Here is a 12,654-nt window from a genome sequence, read left to right as displayed (position 1 = left end):
GCAGAGTAAACATGTAGATTTAGATGTAGATGCACGCACAAGTAACAGTGGTCTATGATCCAGAAGCCAAAATTACAAGACGCAGTCATAAAATTTCAATTATCGCTAATTCTTTTTAAGTTACGCAGTTATTTTGTTGTTTGTTTGCGTGTACACGTCTGGGACTGAGTCAAATCCCCGCGCCGCATTACTGTAGCACGCCGCTAGACGAAGCACTAAGGATAGAACGAATTTTTACAATGTAGCGGAGTGTGCGCTGATTTTAAACTTCCTGGTAGATTAGAAGTTTGTGCCGCACCGCGACTCGAACCTGGTACCTTCTCGTTTCGTGGGCAATTACCCTATCAGGTGAACTTTCCAAGCATGCCTCACGAAGTGCCCTCACAGCTTTGCTTTCGCCAGTACCTCATCTCTCACCTCCAAAACTTCTCAGAAGCTTACCCGCATACCTTGCGGAATAAGCACTCCTGGAAGAAACGCTATAACGAAGAAATTGTTTAGCCACAGCCTAAGAGATTGTTCCCAAAATGCATTTTCACTCCGCAGCGAAGTGCGCGCTGGCACTCCTGTGAAGTTCGGAAGGTGGGAAATGAGGTATTGGTGGAAGTAAAGATGAGATAGCGGGTCGTGAGTCATGCTCGGATAGCTCAGTCAGTAGAGCACTTTCCCACGAGAGGCAATGGTTCCAGGTTCGAGTGCGCATCCAACACAGAATTTTAATCTGCCAGGAAGTTCCTAGCTCTATGGTGGCAAACCAGTCTTTGGTTTGTTGACAGCTTTGCTTTACGCATTAGATCTGAGGATGGCCCAAGCCAGTAATTTCGTTCGAAATTACTGTGATTGTGCCGGACAATAAGGTAGTTTTCATTTCCCTTGCTGCCATAAACGAGTTACTACACGTACTCAAATTTATAGGCAATGTGCCGGCATCAGACTTCACTCTCTCTCCCTTACCTCATCATCTCCAACACAGAGATGGCGCTACGCTACAAACAAAACCACTGCAGTCACCTACACTTAAAATATACACTTTCGTACACAGGTCTTATATTTCACGAAGGGAAGGTGACTGTGGGCGTGAAGGATAGGAGAAACCAATCTAATTAGGCGGCTGAACCTGCCCTTCGGATCCCCCCAGCCATTCACACCACACGACTTTGCATCACTTACTTCAGTTTATCTGCAGGTGGCGCTTTTGGTTTGGCTCGTCTAGCGATGTACTACGGTACTGTGGGGCGTGGATTTCAGTGTGTACCAAGACTACAGGCATGAGAGTGCAAAGAAATAAAATATACTCTAAGACAACAAAAAACTGCCCACCACGCAGGAAGTTTCGGGATTTGGCGGAAATCGGTAGATGTGATGTACCGTACATGTACAAACAAACAAATGATTACAATTTCAGAAAATGTGATAATTTATTAAAGAGAAAGAGCTTCACAAATTGAGGAAGTCAGTGACGCGTTGGTTGACCTCTGACTCATGCAGTCAGTTACTCGGCTTGGCTTGCAAAATTCTATCCAACTGGCGCATTAGATCCTCAAAATCCCGAACTGGTCGGGTGGCCCCGCCCGTAAAGCTCCAAACGTTCTCAATTGGGGAGAGATGCGGCGACCTTGCTGGCCATGTTAGGCTTTGACAACTGCGAAGACAAGCAGTAGAAACTGCCGCTGTGTGCAGGCTGGCATTATCTTGCTGAAATGTAAGCCCAGGATGGCTTGCCAAGAAGGGCAACAAAACAGGGCGTAGACTATCGTCGACGCACCGCTGCTCTGTAAGGATGCCACATATGACAACCAAAGGGTCCAGCTATGAAATGAAGTGGCACGCCGTTCCATCACCCATGGATGTTAGGTAGTACAGCGAGCAATAGCCAAGCTGGTATCCCACCACAGTCTGGAGCGTCTCAAGATCTGTCTTTGCACGTCGTGGGGGCTCATTTCGAAGTGGAACTCATCACTGAAGACATTTCTACTCCAGTCAATGAGATTCGATGGCCGAAGACGTCACTGGAGAAGCCCTGGAAAGTGGTGGGACTCTCGCTCGCTGTATGACCCGACAACCGTGAGTCGCGATTTTCTGTGGTGGCATTTATTTTCATAGCAGGACTGGATTGGGTGTCATCCACGAGACCCTTACAGTACAGCGGTACGTCGAGGATATCCAACAGCACGTTTTGTTGCCCTTCAGGGTAAGCCCACCTAGGCTTATATTTCAGCAAGATAATGCTCGCCCATAACTAATGAGAAGGTATTGATTAGAATTGAGGAGAAGAGGAGTTTGTGGCACAACTGACTACAAGAAGGGATCGGTTGGTAGGACATGTTCTGAGGCATCAAGGGATCACCAATTTAGTACTGGAGGGCAGCGTGCAGGGTAAAAACCGTAGAGGGAGACAAATAGATGAATACATTAAGCAGATTCAGAAGGATGTAGGTTGCAGTAGGTACTTGGAGACGAAGAAGCTTGCACAAGATAGAGTAGCATGGAGAGCTGCATCAAACCAGTCTCAGGACTGAAGACCACAACAACAACAATGCCCGCCCATACGCAGAGAGAGTTTCTACTGCTTGTATTAACGTGTCTGCGAAACCCTATTCGGCCATCAATGTCTCTGGATCTCTCCCCCAACGGAGAACGTTAGGAGCATTAAGAAAAGGCCTCGAAGCACCTCGGGATTTTAACGATTTAATGCTCCAATTGGACAGAATTTGACACAACGTCGCTCAGGAGGACAAAATGGTTGAAAGGGCTCTGACCACTACGGGACTTAACTTCTGAGGTCACCAATCCCCTAGAACTTAGAACTACTTAAACCTAACTAACCTAAGGACATCTCACACATCCATGCCCGAAGCAGGATTCGAACCTGCGACCGTAGCGGTCGCGCGGTTCCAGACTGTAGCGCCTAGAACTGCTCGGCCACCCTGGCCGGCTCAGGAGGACACCCAACAACTCTGTCAGCTAATATCAAGCCAGGAACTACTTGCATAATGGCAGGAGGCGGACCAACTCCAATTTTCCTGAAACTGTGATAATTTGTTTGCTTTACATGTACAACATACCTACGGATTTCTGTCCCTTTCGGATAATTCCTTCGTGGTGAGTCTTATTTGCTTTGAGTGTTTTAACTTCGCTATTTTTTTCCTGATCTCTCTGTGTCGCGGAGGACTGCGTGTCGCGCGCGCCGCCGGCCGACCTACCTGGTGCCGCACGAAGCTGCGCTCGCGCGCCAGGTCCAGCTTGGCGCTGCAGCGCTTGAGCTCGTGCGCCGCCGGGTTGTGCGGCATCTCCGCCATGGCCGTCTCGTGCTGCTGGTAGTCGTGGTAGTGGTAGTGGTGCAGGAGCCCGCCTGCGCCCTCAGTGCTGGCCATGGGCGGCGCGCCGTGCCATGAGAACCTGCCCGCTGGCGCTGGCGCTGCCGCTGCCGCCGCCGCTGCTGGGGGACCACGGCCGCGACCGCCGCGGCGCTCCCTCCGCTGTAAACACACCACAGGCCACGCCTGCCGTCAGCTCAGGCCGAGACACGCGACGGATGCGCTGCCGACGACACACTGCGGGAATTCACTCAAACTCGGTGTACGAGGAGGGGCTGTCATTAAAAGACAAAGATCGTCCTATATCCAGAGTATTAATCGACTGGTGGTAAAGGCATGGAAGCAGTATATTGAAGAAATATATGAGTAATACTTGTCTCAAAACACGTCCTGCAAACATGACGACATTTTGAGGTCACGTGTAATTACAACGACCGCAGGAACTGCTATTGACTTTCGTTACCGTTCGATGTGGGATTCTCTCGCATTCAGGTGCACGGGTGAAGACTCATGCGAAGGGAAGCCATTTCTATTGATACTGGCAGCGACAGCAACAGATAGCAATGTGTGTGTAGCGCACGTGGCATTCAGCTGCAATGCTATCTGTCGCTGTCGCTGCCAGTATCAATAGAAATGGCTTGACGTTGCATGAGTCTTCACGCGTGTACCTGAATTTATTTATTTGCTTTATTCAGGTGCACGGGTGAAGACTCATGCAATGGCAAGCCATTTCTATTGATACTGGCAGCGACAGATAGCAATGTGCGTGTAGCGCACGTGGCCTTCGGCCGCAATGCTATCTGTCGCTGTCGCTGTCGCTGCCAGTATCAATAGAAATTGCATGCCGTCGCATGAGTCTTCACACGTGCACCTGAATTTATTTATTTATTTGCTTTATTCAGGTGCACGGGTGAAGACTCCTGCGACGGCAAGCCATTTCTATTGATACTGGCAGCGACAGCGACAGATAGCAATGTGCACGTAGCGAACATGGCCTTCGGCCGCAATGCTACCTGTCGCTGTCGCTGTCGCTGCCAGTATCAATAGAAATGGCTTGCCGTCGCATGAGTCTTCACGCGTGCACCTGAATTTATTTATTTGCTTTATTCAGGTGCACGCGTGAAGACTCACGCGACGGCAAGCCATTTCTATTGATACTGGCAGCGACAGCGACAGATAGCAATGTGCGCATAGCGAACATGGCCTTCGGCCGCATTGCTACCTGTCGCTGTCGCTGTCGCTGCCAGTATCAATAGAAATGGCTTGCCGTCGCATGAGTCTTCACGCGTGCACCCGAATTTATTTATTTGCTTTATTCAGGTGCACGGGTGAAGCTGTATTCAAGGCACACATGTGTCCACTTACACAGGTTAATAGTGTTGGAAAACGCTGATAGAGCTTTAGACCACGCAGCGATTGGACTTATATAGTCTATACTCTCGCTTAACGCGACGTTTTGCGGCTACAGCAAGCACTGGACAAGCTAATGTAATTGCTTGCTGGTTTCCCACTCCTTTGCAATTTACTATTATACACTCTATAACAAAAAAAAAGGACACTCTCCGAAGGAATTGTCCGAATGGGACGGAAATCCTTAGATGCGATGTACCTGTACAGACAAAACAATTGATTACGATTTCAGACAAATTGGATGACTTAATAAAGAGAAAGAGTTTCACAAACTGAGCAAGACAATAACATGTCGATCTTTCTCTGGCCCTTATGCAAGCAGATATTCGATTTGTCATTGATTAATAGAGTTATTTGATGTCGTGAGGTACATCATGTCGCATTCTGTCCATTTGGCACGTTAAATGGTCAAAATCACGAGCTGCTTGGAGGGCCCTGTCCATAATGCTCCAAACGTTGTCAATTGCGGAGAGATATGGCAATCATGCCAGCCAAGGTAGGGTTTGTTAAGCGCGAAGACAAGCACTAGGATTCCTCACCGTGTGAAGGCGGGCGTTATCTTGTTGAAATGTAAGGCCAGGATTTCTTGCCATGAAGGGCAGCAGAGTGGGGCGTAGAATATCGTCGACATATCACTATGCTGTAAGGGCTCCACGGATGACAACCACAGGGATCCTGCCATGAAAAGAAATGGTACCCCAAACCCTCATTCCTGGTTCTTGGGCGATAGTGGACTTGGTATTCCACCGCTGTCCAGTGTATCTCCAGACATATCTTCGCTAGACATCGGGGCTCAGTTCTAAGCGGGGCTTATCACTGAAGACGGTCGACTCCATTCAATGAGATTACAGGCAGAAGTCATGTCTGAAAACGCTCCAGGCAGCGGCGAGAGTTTCTAATGCTTATCTTTATGCTTGCTAGATCCTACCTTGGCCAGCAATGTCGCCGGATTTCTCCCCAATTAAGAACGTTTCGGGCATTATGGGCAGGACCCTCCAATTAGCTCGGGATTTTGAAGATCTAATGCGATAGTTGGACAGAATTTGGTACGACATCGCTCAGGAGGATATCCAATAACTCTATGAGTCAATGCCAAGCGGAGTAATTGCTTGCACAAGGGCCGGAGGTCGACCAACGAGTTATTGAATTGCTCTAATTGTAAGGCTCTTTCTCCTGAATAAATCGCCCAATTTTTCTGAAATTGTAGTTATTTGTTTTTCTGTATGGGTAATCACATCTACCGATATCTGCCCCATTCGGTAATTGTTTCGTGGTGCGTCATTTTTTTCTGTGTTAGAGTGTATTTTAGAGCAAGTGAAGTTATCTTATGGTCAGAGAAGAGTTGAATTAAGTCGATAATAATCAAAGTGGAAGATGAAAGGCAAAGGTTCCGAGTTCCAGTCTCGGCCCGGCACATAGTTTTAATCTGCCAGGAAGTTTCATATCAGCGCACACTCCGCTGCAGAGTGAAAATCTCATTCTAGAACATCCCCCAGGCTGTGGCTAAGCCATGTCTCCGCAATATCCTTTCTTTCAGGAATGCTAGTTCTGCAAAGTTCGCAGGAGAGCTTCTGTAAAGTTTGGAAGGTAGGAAACGAGGTACTGGCAGAAGTAAAGCTGTGAGGACGGGGCGTGAGTCATACTTGGGTAGCTCAGTTGGTAGAGCACTCGCCCGCGAAAGGCAAAGGTCCCGAGTTCGAGTCTCGGCCCGGCACACAGTTTTTATCTGCCAGGAAGTTTCATATCAGCGCACACTCCGCTGCAGAGTGAAAATCTCTTTCTGAAAGTGGAAGATCGTTATGTGATGAGTGTTGTAACCGTAGGCATGAGAGAGGCTTAGGGTAGAAACTGTACAACACCTTTGTATCAGATGATGATAGGGACCATTCTATAAAGTTGAAGCATATGAGCATTTCAGGAGAATGGCTTAAGAATGTTTTCGTAATTATATGTGTAATTTGAGAGTGCAACTAAGAGGTGATTTATTTCAACAAACCATTCTATTGTGTTCTCCTGTTATGACATCGTCCACTTCCTAAACTCGTTGCCTTCTTTTCTTAAATCAGACCTTTCAGCAACGATAAATCGTCGTAGACTTAGATAAAGCTTTTGACTGGAACACACTGTTTGAAATTAAGAATTTATCAGGGATGAAATACGCCAGGTTTATATAGAACTAGCTGCAAATTCGGCATTGCCCGAGCATTCATTTTGCCAATTCTCTATTAGAAACAAAACCTTTTATGTTCTCCTGTAGTAGAGTCTGTGCGAGGTGATCCTGAACAGTTTTTGTATGATGGGTGCAGCTGTTTCCCATGTGTGCAACGAGGTTTTGTCAATGTCTCTACGGCAACGCTTCTTAATAGCTCTATAAACGGTTGTCGTTTTCAACTACAGCCGTTTGCGCTTCGTAGCTGAAAGTTGTCACAAGCGCAGCCAGGTATAAGGAACTCCTTACGTTGACTCGACTGTAGGAGTGTCTCAGCGGTAAAGAATCAATCTATTACAACTTCATTCACAATGCGGCACTTTTTCACGCATCTATGTGTTAATGACGTCATATCTATTGAAAGATGTATCGCACAGTGATGTACTTCTATAGGTACTTTGAGTTGAATACGTGGATACTGTCTGTGAAATATATTGCGAGTAGAGTTAGTAACAAAGAATACCCGCCAGGTTAGCCGAGAGCGCTAATGCGCTGCTTCCTGGACTCAGGTAGGCGCGCCGGCCCCGGATTGAATCCGCGACGTGGGCCGGTGTGTCGGCCAGCCTGGATGTGATTTTTAGGCGGTTTTCCCGCTAGGTGAATACCGGGCTGGTCCCCACATCCCGCCTCAGTTAAACGACACGCAGACATTTGTAACACTTCCACATTATTTCATGGTTTACACTAGCCGCAGACAGCTGGGGTACACTGATTCCGTCCTGGGGGGTATGGGGTGGCGGCAGGAAGGGCATCCGGCCACCCCTTTAAATTAACCTTGCCAAATCCGTTGTCACCACGCCGACCCTGCGAACATTGCGGGACACAGGAGCAAGTGAAAGAAAGAAATTAGTAACAAAGAAGTGATAAACTTAAATGTCAAGCATGATGCCGCGTTTTGCTTGCGTCTCATTGTTTATGACGTCATATTTCGTGAACTATGTTAAGCACGTGGTTCTTAATCACACAATGATTGTTGCCTGACAGTAAGGGATACTGCACAAAGCTGGGTTGAAATAGGCCCAGTGGTTTAGGAGGAGACGTGGAACATACATACATACAAACACATACACACACAAACATACATACATTTATTTTTATAATATGTATGGATTTGTACAAAAATTATATTGCTGTTACAAGTATCGAATTACAAGAAGGCAAGACAGTAGTTGAATTAAAAAAATAGAAGTTTACAGAATATCGGAACTGATTCGTGACTTGATCGAAAATTACGTGGCCGACAGAAGTTAGCAAGCTATTTTTACGCTGAGAAATAGTCAGATGAGTACTTCAGGTGTACTCCACGGAAGAATTATAGAATCTTTACTGCTCACTACGTGCTAGATAACGTCGGGGGCTCAAGGAGGTTGCACGCTAATGTTTCTCTTATACAGAGGGAAGTCTCACGCCAAAGAATTATAACTAATTGCGCGATAACCTACTGAGGGTAGATAGACCATTATGTAACGTGCAAGATCCAAACAAACACTGGTCGCTACACGCGCAGAACGAGAGTCCAGGTTCGAGTCCGCAATGACTAAACGCGGATGGATTAGCTGGAGAACGTAATGGTTACGTTCGGAGTTTATTCTTGGCCAGTGAAGAGGGCGGCGAGTGTCTTCGCAGGAGAAATTGCGAGTCAACCGTTCCGTAAACACTTCGCGTTGCGAAGAACTCCGTATAGCGGAGCGACCTGTCTTCGTCTACGTTTGGGCGGACGTATATACCGTTGGACCCCGTGGTGAACGCACATCGCAGTCGGCGCCTTGAGCGGCTTCCAGTGCTGCGTGCGGCTTCTGTCGGGCTCCGCCTCCCATAGGATTTGTCATAAAAGGCGCATATTGTGGTGTCACCGACAGACACCACACTTGCTAGGTGGTAGCTTAAATCGGCCGCGGTCCATTTAGTACATGTCGGACCCGCGTGTCGCCACTGTGTGATCGCAGACCGAGCGCCACCACAAGGCAGGTCTCGAGATACGATATAGCACTCGCCCCAGTTGTACGACGACTTTGCTAGCGACTACACTCACGAAGCCTTTCTCTCATTTGCCAAGAGACAGTTAGAATAGCCTTCAGCTAAGTCCATGGCTACGACCTAGCAAGGCGCCATTAACCGTATCTGAAGATAGTCTTATTTGTATTATCAAGAGTGATGTACCACAAGGATGGAATAAAGATAAGTATTCGAGGAGCTGCATACTTTTCTTATTAGCATTCAATACTTATCCTGTTCCAGAATTCACGCCCGTCTGCGTTAGATAGCTTCCATTTCGGCCTCCTCTATCTACAAGGTGTTGGCACATTTGCCAACACATCACATATAAACTAGGCCAACGAAGGCCAGTGAACGGCAGAGGCTGGATTCGACCGAACATTGGTCGCCAATACATTGGCGTTCGGCTTCTCATCCACACCAAACGAAGGGCTTGGGTTCAAGGAATTCGGTCATGTGGAATCGCAGTTCGATCTGATAACTTGCCGACGTTGCTCCCGTTTTGGTGTTGTTAGAAAGTAGCGTTTTAATTACAATTTCACCGGCCGATTTTATAATGGAAGATGAGGATTTGGCAGTCGTCACACGTGCACCATTTATTTTGCTGTAACAAGCTAATCATCATAAAAGAAGAATGTCGCTGGTAGGCGACCTCTCTTTTGAAAAGTAGGGAGGTGAGTGATGGGACAAAATTAAGCTGAATTTGAATATCGGCTATTTCGTAATTTTTTATCTAACGAAAGCTACTGATTTCGAATTGTTATTCAACTGTGGAGGCCCGTAAATTTCCAAAGATAACACCTCTTTTAGGAGAGCTGTACCTACAGCAGAAAGTTAATCGTCACTTCTAGTTTTGTTTGTTCAAAAATGGCTCTGAGCACTATGGGACTTAACTGCTGTGGTCATCAGTCCCCTAGAACTTAGAACTACTTAAACCTAACTGACCTAAGGACATCACAAACACCCATGCCCGAGGCAGGATTCGAACCTGCGACCGCAGCGGTCGCGCGGTTCCAGACTGTAGCGCCTAGAACCGCTCGGCCACTCCGGCCGGCTTTGTTTGTTCTCTTTGTCATTCGTGGGGGAAAGGTGCCAATAAAGACACCGAGTTATTTCCCTTCAAGCGTCTGGTCTTTTCAGTTTGTTTATATAATCTCAGTTCATAGGGCCCATAAAAATTACCGTTCACGATAAAATTATATCAGCTTTAATGCTCTCTCCACATTCCAATGTTTTTAAACACAATAAATACACATCCTTAGCGAGAGCAGACATTGCCTGCGGAGGAAAAAGCGACTGTTCAGGTTAAATTTTTCGGAACAGCCACAAGTCGCACTCCGTATGTTTCATTCACTAGTTTCGCTCTTTACTTTAAATTATAAACTCCGAAGTTCTGATGATGCTCGTGTTAAATTAAAGAACGAAACCTGCCAATAAAACTTACTAACTGCGACTTGCGGCAGTCCCGAAAAACTTAAATACGCACCCGTTCCATAGACACAACAAATCCCTACTGAACCAACAATTGAACCGGCGTCCACACTTGGAGAGTGTTACCAACGTCAATCACCACCTGGCTTTGACGTTACCGCCAGCAAACCGAATCGCAACAAAGGTCAACCGCTTCGACGGTCCCGATTTGCCGCCCGTATACACTAAGGGACTAAGCAAATCTCGCCGGCCGCGGTGGCCGTGCGGTTCTAGGCGCTTCGGTCCGGAACCGCGTGACTGCTACGGTCGCAGGTTCGAATCCTGCCTCGGGCATGGTTGTGTGTGATGTCCTTAGGTTAGTTAGGTTTAAGTAGTTCTCAGTTCTAGGGGACTGATGACCTCAGATGTTAAGTCCCATAGTGCTCAGAGCCATTTTTTTAAGCAAATCTCGGCTCTACGAAGCCACTGGCTGTCGTTCGTTGGCCTTGTGCATACGCGCCTCTATTCATGCCTTCGCCCGGTAGTAGATCAATCACCTCAGCGTCTTCGTCACTCTGTGATGAGGATACAAGAAATCCACGGACTAACAGCTGTCTCACTACATAAACAAACGTAACTTACTGCACAGGAATAAGTGAGGAGACGAAGTATAGGTTGATTACATATGGAATTAATCAGTCAGTGAAAACTGTCACAATCGTTAAAATGGCTAACAGTAAGTGTCCGGAAAGAATTTAGGTGGACCAAAAAAGCTAGTAGTATGAAAGACATGTGGCAGACTAAGATTTATTGGATGAATTCATAGGTTACGTAATTTATCCGTGAAACAGTTGGCTTACAAAAATCGTTGCTCGATTAATTAATGGGTTTTATTTATCAGTCTGGAACTTTTACCAGGTAGCATTATGAGACGAGACAGGAATGACTCCCTCCGTCGGAGGTTCGAGTCCTACCTCGGGCATAGGTGTATGTGTTGTCCTTAGCGTAATTCAGTTAAGGTTAGATTAAGCAGTGCGTAAGCCTAGGGACCGATGACCTCAGCAGTTTGGTCCCATAGTCCTTACCACAAAATTCCATTTACAGTAATGACTGAAACAAGAACAGAGCGTTCCTTCTCCTGCTTGTTTAGCAAGCGCAAACCATTACTAAAATGTTCATGAGTGTGGCTCGATCTAAGCTGCAATGTGTGAAACTATCTGTCGTTCTTTCGAGTTACTTTACTGCAGCAACTTGTTTCGCAGCAGTGAAAAAAAAGAGATTCTCGAAATAGAGTTGTCAGATTACTTGTACTAGGTGTTACTGTACAGTAGCCTCACTACATTTGCAAATAAGGAAACACGTTTCCTTAAAAATTCCGTCCACAATACACACAAATGATATTTGCTATGGGTGCTCCACTTTGCACTGACTGACTTCCTGGACAACTAACAGCTCGTGAGACCACTTCATCGCCCGTGAGACTCAGTCGCTATCTGTTGTGTATGGAATCCTGACATGAAGTACGAAATCAGTGTCGAAAAGGAGGTCCAATTCCTAGTAACGAATGAGGATATGAAGGTACGTCAGGGAAGCTAGTGAAGTAATCTCGTTTGTGTTATTCCCACTAGAAGTGGGCCATAGGTAAGACACAATTGAGAATTACATATGGTGTCATTCATTTACACAGAAAAGAGGCTCTGAAAGTGCGCCCACTTGTAAGGTGAAATGACAGAGAGAGGTAGATAGAGAGAGAGAGAGTGAGAGAGAGAGACAGAGAGAGAGAGAGAAACAGAGAATAACTTCTGTTCCTGTCTTCGCGCCGGCCGGTGTGGCCGAGCGGTTCTAGGCGCTTCAGTCTGGGAGTGCTCAGAGCCATTTGAACCATTTCAACCTGTCTTAGCGCTCTCATAAATTCTGAATAAGACTGTAGCTACGCAGGGCCGATTTAAGGCTCAAGTGAAACAAACCTCTGCTTGAGTCACCAAGCTGAGAGGGACGCGAGACGCATCACAACTGTGAGATTTCTACAGAGGTCGTGTGTCACAGTTAGTCGCGGCCGCTTGGGGCGGCAAGGCGAGAGCGCCGCCAAGGGCTCCCATGAGCAAGACCTGTATAATAGTGTGTGTCAGAAATTGTGGCGAAAACTGTCACGGGTGAAAGTGTAAGAGGGAGTAGAGGGAGAGAAGCGGCAAATGATGACTAGTTTGGGTGGGAAAACGTTCTCGAACCTGACGTGCAGCCACAATCGGTAAACCATCTGCTGAAAGAGATGGAGGAGAGGTAACACGCTTTAGCTGACGATCAGTCTTTGCA

At 46.9% G+C, this 12,654-nt stretch overlaps 1 protein-coding gene across 1 annotated transcript in view; it reads right to left on the bottom strand.

The window, feature by feature from the left end:
- The window catches only part of LOC124609405, a 501,321-nt gene that overhangs the window by 371,321 nt on the left and 117,346 nt on the right, over positions 1–12,654 (bottom strand). Inside the window, exon 3 of the mRNA XM_047140070.1 lies at positions 3,204–3,479. Within this exon, the coding sequence (XP_046996026.1) occupies positions 3,204–3,374 (171 nt within the window). The 5' untranslated portion in view covers positions 3,375–3,479. The remainder of the gene's footprint in view (positions 1–3,203; positions 3,480–12,654) is intronic.

The sequence above is a fragment of the Schistocerca americana genome, chromosome 1 (assembly GCF_021461395.2).
Source record: "Schistocerca americana isolate TAMUIC-IGC-003095 chromosome 1, iqSchAmer2.1, whole genome shotgun sequence".
Lineage (NCBI taxonomy): Eukaryota > Metazoa > Arthropoda > Insecta > Orthoptera > Acrididae > Schistocerca > Schistocerca americana.
Note: the sequence above shows the minus strand (reverse complement) of the source record. Positions and strands in the feature narration are given on the sequence as shown.